This window comes from Molothrus ater, chromosome 19 (genome assembly GCF_012460135.2).
Source record: "Molothrus ater isolate BHLD 08-10-18 breed brown headed cowbird chromosome 19, BPBGC_Mater_1.1, whole genome shotgun sequence".
NCBI lineage: Eukaryota > Metazoa > Chordata > Aves > Passeriformes > Icteridae > Molothrus > Molothrus ater.
Window position 1 is genome coordinate 8,842,215 of NC_050496.2, and position 15,150 is coordinate 8,857,364.

General features: G+C 42.7%; 2 protein-coding genes across 3 annotated transcripts in view; one reads left to right on the forward strand and one right to left on the reverse strand.

Moving 5' to 3' along the window:
* Positions 1–7,175, forward strand: part of RHBDL3 (rhomboid like 3) — a 61,187-nt gene extending 54,012 nt beyond the window's left edge. For both annotated transcript variants that reach the window (XM_054516857.1, XM_036394500.1), the window contains 2 exons: positions 1,027–1,087; positions 1,800–7,175. In XM_054516857.1, coding sequence (XP_054372832.1) covers positions 1,027–1,087; positions 1,800–2,071 — 333 coding nt within the window. In that variant the 3' untranslated portion in view covers positions 2,072–7,175. The remainder of the gene's footprint in view (positions 1–1,026; positions 1,088–1,799) is intronic.
* Positions 7,176–8,451: 1,276 nt separating this feature from the next.
* On the reverse strand, positions 8,452–14,970 carry C19H17orf75 (chromosome 19 C17orf75 homolog). Its single transcript, XM_036394501.2, has 10 exons — positions 14,792–14,970; positions 14,461–14,541; positions 13,682–13,807; positions 13,110–13,250; positions 12,854–12,911; positions 12,058–12,177; positions 11,343–11,407; positions 11,089–11,225; positions 10,438–10,541; positions 8,452–9,821 (listed from the first exon to the last, which is right to left on the reverse strand). The coding sequence occupies exons 1-10, from the start codon at positions 14,917–14,919 to the stop codon at positions 9,612–9,614; spliced, it is 1,170 nt and encodes a 389-aa protein (XP_036250394.1). The 5' UTR covers positions 14,920–14,970; the 3' UTR covers positions 8,452–9,611.
* Between the last annotated feature and the right edge of the window lie 180 nt (positions 14,971–15,150).

The following is a 15,150-nucleotide window of genomic DNA, read 5'->3' on the forward strand; positions in this document are numbered from 1 at the left end:
GCTTTCCTTTCCCTGCCTTGTCTCTCTGTGCTCACTTGTTATCTAGATGCAATGCTCCTGCACACTGAAAGGCATTGCTGGCTGTTTGCTGCAAAGCTCAGTCTGGCACAGCTGGGGACAGCAGGCACTGTGGCAGGGAGGGTCTCTGGAATCCTCTGTTCCCTCCTGGCAACCAAAGGAAATGGAAGCATTCCTGCTTGGAAAAAGAAATATTATTGGAATGAAATACATAAAATAACCAACAGGGGGAAGCAATAAAGCATGTCACCCCAAGGAAAAGAGTGAGGGGAGGGATTCAAAGCAGCTACATGGAAATTAAAAGTGAAGGAGGCAGCACAGTATTAATCAGCATGAGCTCAGAGCTTTCTGGCTGGGTTAGATCTCTCTGTGGAGAGAGAAAATCAGTTACTTATTTTGTGGAGGTTGCATTTTTTGCCATCCCAGGTGCCCTTAGAGATAGTCTGAGGAGTTTACAAGCATTCTTTTTCTTTCTTCAGTGTGACAAATAGGGAGCTTTTAACAAGAAACATGATTATCTTGGTATCTCAATCTGCCTTCAATAGGCAAATTTTCATTTAGTCACATAATAGTAATAATAAAATAATAATAATGTTGTCATACATCTGAATTTCTCAAAACATTATCTCTTTTCCTGCTTTAAAATTACGTGCAAGTGGAAAAGGAGGACTTTTAATATTTCTCCATTATTTCTGATTATTATTCAGAGATTTTTATTCCACTATATTGATTAACAGCCAAGCCTGAAGACAGAGGAGACTAAGTTCAGGCTTTCTTATGGCACTGTTTCCTTGATATGCTTTTATTGAAGTCTTTATTGTTTCTCTATGCTCTGCCAAAGATCTGAGCTGCAGAATTTCAGGGAGCCTGAGGCACAGAAAGTAGCATTGAAAAAGCACAGTAGGGCTTGAATGCACTGAGAAGTTGCCTGACAAGTGACAGATTTAACTGTAATATCCCTTCAGGTCTGTGTGCAGCATTACTTTGTTTTCCTTGTCTCTTTTCCAGAACTGGTCAGGAATGAAGTGCCAATTCAAACTGCTGCGCATGGCTGTTGCCTTGATCTGTAGTAAGTACCACACAGTGCTTGGCACACGTGCAGCCAGTCCTGTTTTGTTTGTCCTTGTCATAATACTTCATGCTGATTCAGAGGGTTTTGACTTTGCAGCAGTTTTGGTAGGAACTTGCAGCTGGACCTTCTGGCAGCAGGAACCACATTGCTCTCCACTGCAGATTTTGGCTTTCAACACAAGCGTTTGTAAACAAGGATTTGTCATTAGCCAGCATCTGTAGCTTGTGGTGTTTGTGAAGAAGCTTAAGCATCTTCTCTTTGCAGTCTCAAACATGCAATGCTTTCATAATGATAATACTTGGGTTTCCTAGAGCATGTCCTGTCTGGGATGGCAGCAGCATTATACCCACACTGGTGAATTCTCTTCCAGCCCTATCCTCAGGGGGGCACAATATGGGAAACTAAGCTGTGTGTTCATCACAGACAACTGTCTCTAAATTCTAACTCATTTTTGTTATGCCTTTGGTATAAATTTCAGAAGGTGAATATTCCCCAACCTATTTACACTCACAAACCCAGACCACTTTCCAGCCACTGGAGAGACCTCATGTCTGTGTGCCACAACCCTGACATAGCCACAGCTTCCCTGTGCTCACCATACAAGGCAATTTGTCCCTCTCTGTCTCCTCAGGGATGCAGTGCTGCTCACAACATGGACTTAAGAAGGATAAACCTAAACAATTAACTCATTTTTTATTCTTTGTTCCAGTGAGCTTTGAATTTGGAAGAGCCGTGTGGCTGCGATTCCACCCCTCTGCTTACCCCCCCTGCCCCCACCCCAGCTTCATGGCTCACCTGGGAGGGGTGATGGTTGGAATCACCCTTGGTGTTATCATCCTGAGGAACTATGAGCAGAGACTCCAAGATCAGACTTTGTGGTGGATCTTCCTTTCTATTTACATCATTTTTGTCTTGTTTGCCATCTTCTGGAATATTTTTGCCTACAGTCTGTTGGATCTAAAGCTACCTCCCCCTCCTTGAAAACATGGGACAGAAAACTGGAGGGCAGAAGTCATCTGTCAGCTGTGTTAAATGAATGAAGATGGAGAATCTATTTTTGTATTTCACTTGGGAGGATGATTCTTCTGAACACATGAGTGTCCTGGAGGAGGTGCTTAAAGATCTCATGAAAGAATGGGCTGATCAGTTTGTTCACAAATCCAGCAGGTTCTGTAACTCTGGCTGGCCATGCTCTGCAGTTTCTGCCCTGCACCTGGGCACTGACTGCTTGGGTTGTAATCACACATCAATATTTTCTATGAGATATTTGTATTTTCCAGGTCAGTGCTGGAATTATGGCCAATTGTTCAGTGAATTTCCTCTATGTTACTGAACACTAAAAGGGAAAAAGATCAGACATTTACTAATTAGAGATCAAATGGTACTCACAAGGCAGCTTGAGTCTGGTTTCCTTGGACATATCTGACTGTTCAGCCATACCAGTGCCACTGTCTAATTACTTGAATGGTTCCTAAGGTATTTTAGCCTCTGCTGAAACTTGTCTTGCACAACTTTCAAAGGAATCAGCAGAACTTGATCACACAAAGTGATGGAGACTGATCTTCAACCACAGGTCAAATGAAATTGCACTATAAACATTGGGAATCTTAGAGTGTTGTGGATACCCAGCCAGAAGTGACTTTTCCTGTGCATGTTTCACTTGATTTTAATTAATTATTCCCCCTTCCCCAGCCTGCTGTGGCTAGAGGGCGTGGCTGGATTGTTGGTTTTTTTGGGGTTTTTTTTGAGGGATGAAGAAAAGGAGTGCAAATGTTCATTTGTGGTTTTATCAGATGACAATCAGGTGCTGTTTTCTTCTCATTATTTTTCCGACCACACTGACCTAACACCTGGCCTGCAGTGAGCTCCTAGCAAGGATCTCAACTCTTCCAGCAGGTTCTTACTAGGAACATGGGACCATGATCACCTCCAGCAGCCCAGGGTGGGAACCAGTCTTTACAGCCATACAATCCATTTGGGGCCAAGTCCACTGAAGGCAGTGGAGTTAAATGAGTTTGTATGTAGCACTGGTTTCCCAATGAAGTGGAGAGGGTGTTATTTGCTACAGTGATCATTGTGAAATGGATAAAACTGTTTTAATATGACTTCTAAAATTTTGAGGATGCCTCCTCCCGAGGCAATGGATGTTCAGGAGCCCACACAACAGTTTGTTGCAGTGATGCCTTTTTCTGTAATGTTGGTCAAGCCCAGTTCAGGCAATCTGTGAGTGGGCTATGGCACAGTTCACACAGTTGCCTGCACAGACTTAGGGACCAGATGGGGACATCTGTAGCACAAGCAGAGATTATAGGTACTCTTCTCTGTTAGGTGCTTATTTTGCTTGTCACTTCAGAGAGCTGCCAAATTACAGTCCAGGAGTGTGGGTGCCCTCCTTTTCTCTGCCCTTTACCCACCTATCCAATGGTCTGGACAAAGCAGCCATAATAGTATCTCCAGACAAGCTCCTCTCTTCCTTTTTCCTATTTCCTGCTGGTGCCCAGGCACAGCCACCAGAGTCTTTCACAGCACATCCCACGGGCACCCCAGCAGTTGTGTTTGCTCTGTAGAAAAATGTCTCTGTGTTGTGGGCTTTATTCTCTCAGCTATGCTATCCATGCTGCCAGATGATACCACAAGCTAGTAGGAGCCTGTCCTTCTAGAGAGGACATCCACAAGTGCTTATCAGCTGCCCCCTTCTTTGCCTCTTATGGAAAAATAACTGTAGGTTGAGGGGTGAAGTCTTCTCCTACCAGATGCACTCATAAAACTTCTGATCACTGATGTTGCCTCAGAAGGAGGGAGAGAAAATAAGTGTATCTGTAGCCTGGAATAATCCTTAATAATTTTTGGCACCTTTGTGCACAGAAATGGGATTTCTGAGGGCAATTGCACTTTTCTTGTTCTGCATGGCCAGTACATTGCTCATGGCCCCTCACTGAGGACCAAGAGAAAGGGATAAGGGATCAGAGCTCTGACCATTTTGGAGAAGGGATTGGTTCCCTGAGCCATTTCACCTCTGCAGTTTGGGTCCAGATCCCAGCAGTCACAAGGGTTCCTGTGGATTGTTGCAGGTGCTGGCCCAGTGAGTGTTGTAGCTGTGGATCCCCCTGGGAGCAGGCAGGAAGGAGAGTGGGAGCAAGGAGAGTTCTCACATGGTTATCAAGTAAGGAGGACATTCCTTCCCTCACCTATTGCTAAGCCTTTCTCATTACAGATGCCTTGAAAACAGAGGTGACCAGGAATGGGAGTTCTCCTGAAATCTTAGGAAAGCTTTTAAAATTTTGGTAGAAAATTTCAATTGCAAAAAAGCCCAGATTATTTTGCCTATAATTTACCGGAGTGCAATGTGCACCAAGTGACTTTTATTTTTGGTTTCTCAGCTGAAAGCTACTTATTGCCCATGAGTTTCTTACCAGTAAAGGCTTCCATGCCTTTCCTGCTGCCAGTGTGTGCTCTGAGGTGAAGCAGCAAGATAAAAGTTCAAGAATCACCAGTTTCTTGATCAGCTTGATCACAGCCAAAATGTCTTTACTCAGCTCAGGAGAGGGAGAGAGCTGAACAGAGTAATGCAGACAGCCTTCCTTAGTCCTTTTTCCATAGATGAGTGTAGTTTACATGAACTGTTGAAAACAGCTCTAAATTTGATCTTATGACTTGCTCTTTTAAACTGTTGTTCATCTTTCTGACTTCATTTTGTGTTCCCATACCCTGCCTGAGCAAGTTTACAAACAACCCTGGGGATCAGAAAGGCCAGACTTTAAGGCAGTGTTAGATTTATGGTAGGTGAAGGAATGAAATCCTCTCACATTCTTGTTCATCAGAGCTGAAATCTCCTCCCATACATGGAGCAGTTTGTGCACAGAGCCTGTTGTCTGCTAACAATCAATCAGCCCATGGAGCCAGAAGCAGCACAAAGTGCTTAAGCTTTTTAATTTTTTTTTAATCATTAAAATTACAGTGTGAAAATTTGCTATGTTTTTACAGAGTACCGTAAATTCCAGTTATGCTCTTTTCTAACACACCCAGGAGTGCCACAGTGCTGCAGCACCACAGAGCTAACAGCAACCAGGCTTTTCTGTTACCTCCAGATGTCCTTGAAGCTGCTGGCTCATGTTGGAGATGTAATATTCTCCATCCTGCTCATTTGTGTTTCCAACCTGTCACAGTCAGCAGCATGTTCCTGAAGGAGCATCCACTGAGGGACTGGTTTCAGTGATTTGTTGTGGTTTTATTTCAGCTACTACCAGGATTTTCTATCAGTGAGATAAAACATGAATCTATTGAAGCTTATGACTGTGCAGTGCTGGAGCAGAAGGCAAGGACTGTCACCAGGGTAAAGGTTTGAACAGAGCACCTCGGAGCAAGTTATTTCACGCTGTGTCCTTGAGCGAGGACACAACACCTGGGGGAGAAAAGAAAAAAAGTGGGGGTGGATCTCCCGTGCGGTGAGTTCATTGCAGCAGAGGTCGGTCCGTGAGGATGAGGAGCAGTGCGGCAGGGGAGCAGCCGGCGCTGCAGGCGGGGCTGCCAGGGACACCTGCCGGCCGCGGGCAGCAGCACCGGAGCGGCCGCCGGCGGGACACGGGGCTCCGCAGCCGGGGGCAGGAGGAGGAGGAAGGAGGAAGGAAGGAGAAGCAGGCAGATCAAAGTGCACGGGGACTGCAATGGCACCTTTTATTCCTAGACAGGTAAAGATTAGTGTTGCACACAGCGGTAATAACACAGACCTGAGGAGGGAGAGAGTTGTGATGCAGTGGTGGGAAAGGAGGTTTCCAGAAACAATCTCTGAGTGAGGTGTAGTAGTCATAAAAATGCTGATGAATTTACTTTTGCTGAGTTTTTAAAACAACATCTTGTGTCACTGTTTCCCTGTCAGTTGATGAGGAATCTTAGCACTTACGTGGCATATTGTGCTTTTTCACTACTTGCTCCTTTGGCAGTGAGAAGTATGTTATCAACAGGGAAGGGGGAATCTAGAGAAATTGTTACTAGAAATAAAGCTCAGGGATTGTGTATCCCAACACCTTGCTGCTTCTGATGGATTATACTGCCCGTGTGTTATGGAGCAGATTGGGCCCTTTCAGTTTGAACTGTGCTCTGGAGGATGGGATGTGACATGTTCAGAGCTGGTACTGACATGACAGCTGACCTCACAAGGCAGCTGCTGTTCTCTGCCAATATTTAGTCTCACAAGATGGTGGGTAGGACTTTCACACATCCTTCAGTGAGTAAAGAGCTCAAAGTCTGTTCACAAAGATTCAAGCTCAGCCCAATTGCTTTGGAACACCCATCCATTGGCTTTGCCCCAAGTGGAACTGGAGAATGGGGACGTGGCAGTTCAGCACCAGCCACCTCTGGGGGCAAGCTGGGACTAGAGAGCCCAGGCCAGCACCTCTGAATATTGCTGCTCCCCTGCTCCTCTTACAGTGGTGGCTGCTCTGCAGTGCTTTGTGTGGTAGAACTCAAAGATTCCTTCTCTGATCACTGATGCCAAGAGCTGGTTATAAAGGAGTGCAGTGTATTTTGCAGTTCCATATTGAAGAATCACACCTAAGACAGAAACCAAGCTTATTTAAAGGCAAATGTATTTTAATGTCACTATTAATCATTGGCTTTTAATTGGAAAAAGCTTTCTAATATGCCAGTAGGAGTACAGAAAATTTATGTTTCAGGGTATTTACAGCACAAAGCACAAAATATTCCCTATGATTCAAGTAGCTAAAGTACCTTATTTTCAGCGAGCTTGATAGACACGTTGTCACTGACTCTCTCCTGACTCCCACAGTGTCTGTTCAGTTTGCAAATAAAGCCAGATTTATGCAGCTTTTCCTTTGCTTACACTACTAATGCTAACAACACATCCAAGTGTTAAACACAAAGCACTAAACTACATAATTTTCTGCCTTAAAATACTGAACAAATGGTACTTTCCCTGTGAAGGGCTAGTAAAGCAAAATGATATTTGCAAGGTAAGATGCTATTGTATGTTTCCAAATATTTTTGTATTGTGTACATTCTGTATATTTTTGTTGTGACGATATTATTTGAGCGCAGAATCCATTAAATTTTTTTGTGGTTTTCTTTATTTTCTGTTTAATTTATCTTTTTTTTTTTTAATAAAATTGAGTTGTTCTATATCACAAACTAAAAAAAACAACCAAGAAAGAACTTTCAAGGACAATTTTGTAAGTTTCTCTACAGTTAACATAGTTTTCAACAAAAGAGCCCTTGGTTTGGAGCTCTGCCATGTAATCTTCTAATAATGACATTGGTAACTCACTTTTATGTCTGTCTAACAGATAAAGGGGAGAGTGAACTGCAGCTTCATTTCTCCACAAGATCTAATGAGGATGCAGAACTGGCTTGGGACTTGTATGGAAATTCAGGTGTTGTCCCACCTTTTGGCAGCTGTCCCTTCACTGCCGTGACCTCAGAACTGCAGGGAAGTTGATGACATTTGAGTAATTCTTTTACTTGTTTTTCACATTTGAGTAATTTTTTTTACTGGGGAGGAGGGTTGTGCTCTTTTAACATCGGGCTCTACTGAGTCTTTTCAAATCTGAGAGCCAACTCGTATCTTGAATCAAGAGTGGAAACAACATCTCCAGAAAAAAGTAAACCCCCAGCAAAAGTAAACCCCCAACCGACCAAAATAAAAATCCTTCTACCAGTGTGAAGGCAGAGGCTTATTTTGAAAAGTAAGTTGTGTTTTTGTTGGGAAACACTGGCTTAAAGTGTAATCTATAGGAATGAAGATGTATGTAGGAGCAATTCCTGTCAGATGTGCTACTCCAAAGGGAGGCAGATCCCTGCTACCATGTGTGGGACTCAGCTCTTGCTGTCAGTTCTCTGCACTGAACTTAACTTTCTGAGACACTCAAATCACTCTATTCATTAGCTGAGGACTTTCAGCATGAAGGTAAGGTGGGTTTTATCAGCTTTTGTCAATTAATATAAAAAGTGTTTCAGCCTACTAGTACCATACATTTTCTTGCTACCTATTTTTCACATCCAACTTACTTTTTTAAGCACTGAGCTCTTTCTTGTGCCCTGATCAGCCAAAAAACTGAACAACCAGTGCTCCAACTTTTTTAGAACATACAGGAGCAGCAAAAGGTGACATGTTTTATTGAATGCTGCTGCTGTACTTACTCATGAAGGAAAACACTTGTTTCTTCTCAGAGCTCCTGCAAATGACTGAATGAGGGGTTTGTTTTCTTCACACTACTTTTCCTCTTCAATACATTATATGCCACTATGGCTGTTAATGTCACACTTGCAGCTCCTCTGCATTGAGGGATAAATCATTTTCAGCAGGAGACATCAAGGACCACACTCACTGACAATTTACAGGCACACTGTTGAGGATTTCAACGTGTTTTATTGTCAGCCTTATTATAGGTTCAACATGTGGTGTCACAGGAAAGCAGCAACTCCTGCCCTCACAGTACAGAGCACCAGAACAAGTCACACTGAACAACATTAGTTACAGGCACTGTTTCAGGGGAGTTCAAACACCCTCTGCTGCAAAGGGAACCAACAGGGAATTCTGCTTGTATAGGTTTGCAGATATTGCTCTCTTTATGAGCTTACTCAGAGACTTCATGAGTTTTTATTCCAGCTGTAGCCAAAGATTTCCTTCAGGTATTCTGCTGCCTATGTGTCCCATGATGTGGGTAAGAATCCATTGCTGATACATTGAAATGTTTTAAAGTCTGAGTAATTAATTTGGGAAGTTCATTTATTTCAAATTCTAAAAAAGTCTTAATATTAAATATTAAAGAAGAAACGTTTTAGTTTCTTCATGACTGAAAAACATAGCATTATTTACAGTTATGCAAAACTGTAATATAAGAACATACAAAGAAGGTCTTGATCACATCTCAGACTAAGGAAGAAGAGGATACATCAAATAGCCTGGGAATTTCAGGTACCTGTTGTGTGTGTGTATGCACACATACAGGCACATACAAACTGATCACTGCAATGGCTCAGTCTTCAGGCAGCTCTGTTTCATACAACTACCAACTTGTTTATCCAGTGGCAGCAGAACAAACCAGCAGTTTGAAAGAAGAAACCAGACACAGACTTGGTACCTAGGTTCTCTTATCTAAATTAAAATGATTCTTCATTACCTAGATCTAGCTAGATGTTTGTACTTCTTTATAAAAACAAAGCAGCCAGATCTAAATTATTTTAAAGATATTTAAAATATTTAGAACAGTGACATGCTTGCCACGTAAGGGATTTGGGTTTGGTTTTGCAATGACTATAAAAATCAAATGTCATGATTTCCTCAGAAGAGGAGCAAGTCAGTTGGAGAATCTGAAAACTCTGCAGGAGTTTGTATTATCTGATATTTACATATTAAAAAAGCTCATAGTGCTTTGTCTAAAACCAAGAAAAGGCAGGTGAAACTGCAGCTAAGGTTTGACTTGGGCAATACTTTTAAATATAAATTAAAAATCCAGCAATAGCTGCACTGCACAGAAGAAATGAATGATTTATACATAAGATAATTTTAAGCCACTGATGTTTCTCTCATGAATTCCTCCAGGACGGTCACTACGTTCCTGGCCTCTGGCATTTCTGCATGTTCTACTTTCACAATCTTCAGCAGGATGTCTCCACTGCCACAGTTCTTTAGGAACAGGTAGCACTTGAACAAGGCGTAGTGGTTCATTTCAGCCTGGCGGATAAACCTCTTCAGGTTGTTAATGTCCTGGATAGCCTGGGCAAAGAGTAACAGAGCATTTGCTTATCCTCCTACGTGGAATGAAAACACACTCTTGTGGAAAATAAAGGATAAACAGCAGGAGAAGCAAAAGCATTTCCAACAGAAAATTTGTGTTACTACTTAAGAGTAATGTAAGAGTTGAATATTGTCTTGGATGCATATTATAGCTGGAACTGTAATGATGCAAAATGTGTGGACACAACGTGATGTGTCCAACTTGTAGCATGAATTCTGTTATGGCAGCTCACCTAGGAATTGTTAGCTACTGAACCCCTGCTACCAGTTACATGAGACTCTGTGTGCAAGTCTCAGATTAACAGTATTTGAAGAAAACAACAGCGACAATGAAGGTGGGTCTTACTTTAAATTTGAAAAAACACCTTTGGAGCATTCACTGAAGAAACTCTGACACTACTTTACAGCTGTTCTTGTCAACTACTGTGAGCCAGCCCTCAAATTAAGCTTCAGAGTTAGTCAGTTAACAGACATACAGACATCATAATAACCTAAAACTTTTATTCAGTGCAAAATAATATTTTGCATGTAGTATTTGCTCCCACAATAACCCAAATATCTTCTTCAAGTCCTTAACATATATATGAGCAGGTACCTTCAATTTAAAGTTTTCCAAAATCTGCCGGAAGAGAAATGGATTTCCACCTTCAGCACCATTCACAAAGGCTTGCATCCAGTCCTCACAGAATCTGTTGCTTCCTGTTAAATGTGCAACAGAGAAGAGATGAGAAAAAGTAAATGAGCTCCAGATAAATATACAGCTGCATCACCTGGTTTAATCACTCTCACATAACAAGTGATAGCAATATACCTGGGCCAGGAAATGAGTCTTAAGGAAAACCAATACACATGGAAAAGAAAAGCAAACACAGCTACAGTGATTGCACAAGACTGTGTTCTGATTCATGAATCCCTTTTCCCAACATCTGTCAAAACCACAACAGGAAAAAAGTTCTGCAGATTCCCTGAATTACAAGTCACACTTCCCTGAAGTACAAGTCATACTTTCATGGTCCACAAACTAAATGTACTGTGGATTTTACTACCAAGCATTTTCAACCCAGAATTCCAGTGTGTCTGGTGTAACAAACTACACTCATTGGAAAACAGGGTACCTCATAGGAAAACAGAACCTAAAGGTTCTGGGCCTGTGATCTGAATATCCTCAGCTGCCTCTAATATCACAGCTCTCAGCAGCTGATGGATCCAAGGGAGCAACAGGAAGTGTTCCCTGCTGTAATCTCACCTGCATTATGCAGCTGGGGCTGAGGTCCACTACAGTCTATAACCATGGACTTGTGCTGTTCCTCTGTCATGGCAATGCACAGGGAGGTCATTGTGCCTTCCTGGACAAGTCCTTGGAGGCTGGCAGCTGCCAGGAACCTGACACAGAAAGCTCTTGTCAGCTGCTTGCTCCTTTACAGCTCCTGCACACTGAGGGGATGGTCAGACACAATAGCCAAGTTACTCAAAGGTTCCTTGGGCTCTAAGTATCTTTACCTGCTGATGTCCTTTTCTGTTCTTTCATCTGCATTTTTGACTTCTACAGGAGTGTAACTCAGAGCCTTAAACAAAAAAAAGAAACAAAAAGAAAAAAAAGGAAAAAGCTGGATGCAACTTCAGTATTACTTTTGTAGCTATATTGCAATTATGAGCAATTAATACATAATGTGGTACTTTAAAAACTGTTCTTGTCAAGGCAGTACTCTGTATTATTGCCATTACAGCTGGTTCTGCACTCAGAAGAAATTCAGCAGTTACACTCTGTTAGCTATTCCATCCAGAACCTCCTCAAACTAAGGGACTAGAGCTAGGATTACTCTCTTTTCTGTTTCCAGTGAAGTACACAAGACACATACACAATAAAACATCCCTTTTCATTCAGACAATTATGGCATGGACAAACTGCTCATGCTATTTCTGATTTTCTTACTCTAATTTCAGTGTGGACAGCATTAAGTAATTTTTTTAAGTGACAGAAGGAATTGTTATGTGCTTCTTTAGCAGTAAGCAATGGAAAAGTGCTTGCTCTGAATTTAAAAAACAACAAAAAAACCCAAAAAAACCCAACAAAAAGAACAAAAAAAACGAGGGCTTTTAATTTTCTCCTGCTGGGAAAGCAAATGAAAGAAATATTTCAAACATTTGGAGTCACTGAGATGTCTTTTGAGGGTTTTTTAGCTTTTTTTAGCGAGCCAGTTTCAAACACACTCACAGCATGTAGCAGAGAGGCAAGTTTGTCCTGGAAGAGCTGCACAACCCTCTGGATAGGGCAGATGGCATCCTCAAACCAGCTCCTCAGGTAGGGGCTAACACAGGCCTCCAAGTTTTTTTGCTGTAACACATTGAAACATTAAAACTTTAACTAAAAATCAGATTTCTACATCAATAGAAGCCTATTAATAATCTACTCAATCTCAGATAATTGGATGTTGGAACCTTCTTAATCTCAAACCACAGTGAACTAAAATAATGAGTTTGAGATTTAAAGCCTCACTTTATCAGCAATGAAAGGCTCTGCATTTTAAGAAACAGCCAGAACTGTACTATTATGGTATATATAGAGTGAAAACCATGCAACAGCAGATGGGATGACAAAAAAGACTTAAAATGCAGAACTTCCACTAGAAAATTGTGACAAGAAACCCACAAACGTCCTTTCTTAACATTCAGAACTGGTAAGAACTGAGGTGGACATTGATAAGTTCCTTATAGACCATCACCTTTTATTGGTTACTCTTCTCTCCAAATTTAACTGTAAGTGACCTTTAAAAGATTTATGACTGACACAAAAAGATCCCCCCTTTCTATTTTTCTTTTGACTTGTGTGGCTGATAGCACCTTAGACATTCATTGTACTACAGTGAGCCAAGTATCTCTCCCTGTGTTTCATACTGGTACTTGAAACACCTATTTTGTCTCTATAGATTAGATCTTCCAGATGGTTTTAGCAATTAACCTGAATAAATACTAATTTTCACCACTTAAAAAAAAAAAAAGTTAGGCTTTACCTCCAAATCAAGATTCCTCTTCAGATTTTGAATGTATTTGTCCAGCTCAAGTCTGAAAGTATCTTCTTAAGGAAAATAAGATGCATCAGTTAAGACCTGTATTTTTTCCTTTCAGTATATGGCTGTTAGTGACTTCTGCAGTTACTGAAAGGTGTGCACAAACGAGTGATTTCAAGTAGGAACAGACAAAATGACAAGATAATTTATACATCGTGCCCCTCTCCATACACGTAAAGAAAATTCAAGGTAAGGATATAGTTCCAGACCTTTCTCTGAGCCACCTAAGAAACAAACCACATATTCTGGAGCATTGATGTCCGATTCCAATGTTGCCATTTCCAGAAGACTTTCTTGTTGGAAACGACAGTAGTAACACCCAACTTTACCTTCTGGTATGCTATGGGAAAAGGAAAAAAAAATTACTTTCTTCCACATACATCACAATAAATGAGTGCAAAAAGCAGACATACATTATTTCTGAGGTAATTTTAACAGGTAGCACTGTTGGCTCCTATGGCAGTGGTAGGTGCAGCCATAGGTGCAGCTCTTAGACCTTCTCTTTTTTCTTCTGTGTGATAAGAGTTGTTTAAAAGGAAATAATCATAAACATCTGAAGTATTTTTAAAGTATTCAAACAGTAAATTATTTAAAACAGTATTTTTCTCAAAGTTACTTAAAAAAGGAAACTGCCATTGTGTAAGGCTATTATTAACAGCAACAACAGACTGGGAACATGGAATCAGGATTAAACCTAAGTGCAGCAGCAGGCAGGCAAGATGTGCCAATGTTCCTTACAGCTCTCATTCTCCAATAATTTCAAAATTTTACCTCAGCGCCACTGATGCTACATTCCCCATTCCTTCAAAGAGCGCTCCTTTAGTAAGGCGCTTAGAGATGAAACTGCGCAACTCCGTCTCTGCTTCGGCTGGTAAGTTGGTGTCCAGCAAGGAGAGGCTTTAAAAACCAGAAGAAATCGTTACCAAAAGGCAAATGTTTAGCATCTCTCAGGATGTGCAGAACCTGCCTCTAGCAGGGGCTCCCTGTGATCTCTCTCTGGTATCAGCTAAGGCAGCTCTGTGACTTTTGGTCCAACGTGAGCAGTCAGTGGTTTGCCCACTGACCAGGAGTCTGGAGATGTGGTGTCAGCTCATGCTGACCTTCCCAGCAGCTACAGACAAGACACTGCCCTCTTTGTTCCTACATTTCCCCAACTGTAATACAGAGTTTATGGAAAGATGTCCTTTGAAAATTAATAAATTCTTGTTGTATGTTACCTACATGAAAAACTAAGTCAATACAGCAATATCAAGTACTAGTAGCAAAAAAAAAAAAAAAAAAAAGAAAAAAAAAAAGAAAAAAAAAAAGAAGAGTTCAAACTCAAAGATGATAGCTTCTGTTTCACACATTACTTGAGCTCTATATGTGTGTCCATTCCCCAGGTATTCCAAAAGAAGTGCCATGGGGACTCCAAAATGCTTTCACAGGGAGGTTGTGTTTTGAAAGGAGTGCAGAAGACCTACCAGTGATCTGACAGCAACACGGCAAAGACTTAAAGACTTCAAATCGGGGTATTCCCGTGATTGTGCTGCTCTGCAGCTCGGCTTTACCTGAAGTCCTCGGTGGAGGGTGCGTGTGCCACGGCGCCACCGGCACTGCCATCCCCGGCGGCGGCTCCCTGCTGCGCGGACCTGGAACCCGAGGGATTCCCGGAGTGAGTTTACAGCCGTGACACGCAACAGGGAACAGCGGCTGCAGCAGAGAAAAGGCACGGCCCGAGGGCGAATAAAAGCAGGAGTAGGGAATCCGTGCATTGTGGGAGGGAAAGAATCTCACCGGGGAGAAAGAGAGGGGGGGAAAAAAAAATAAAGGGAATTCAGGGAGCTGGGAATGGCGAAGGCCTGGGCACGGCCTCCCCGCGGGGTGAACCCGGCGCCTCACCTGCGGTAGCCATAGAGGCCATGGTAGGTGCAGCCGTGCCGCTCCGGCCGCCGCTCCTCGCCCGCGCCGCCGCCCTCCTCGCTGCTCTCCAGCTCCCGCTCATCGCCATCCGGCAGCGCCGGCAGCATCGCGATCGCGGCCCCGGCCCCGGCCCCGCCTGTGCCGCAGGGAGCCACCGGGCCCCGCTGCCGCCCCGCCCCGCCCGGCCCCGCCGGCTGTGCCGTGAACCCGCACCGGGGCCCGGAGCTGGGAGGAGCCTTCGGAGCGCACGGGCCGTGTCCTCACCCCACCGAGGGCGGTACCGAGCCGTGCTGAAACCGCTCCGGCTGCCGCAGCTCCTCTGTGTAATGCACAGAAAA

Excerpts from the sequence above, each read along its gene's own strand:
- C19H17orf75 (XM_036394501.2), bottom strand. The coding sequence starts at position 14,919 with ATGCTGCCGGCGCTGCCGGATGGCGATGAGCGGGAGCTGGAGAGCAGC. Across the intron at positions 12,912-13,109 it reads TCAGAGAAAGGTCTGGAACT|TTTCAGACTTGAGCTGGACA; the intron begins ATATCCTTACCT and ends TTAAGAAGATAC. Across the intron at positions 11,408-12,057 it reads TTGCCTCTCTGCTACATGCT|GCTCTGAGTTACACTCCTGT; the intron begins GTGAGTGTGTTT and ends TTTTTGTTTAAG.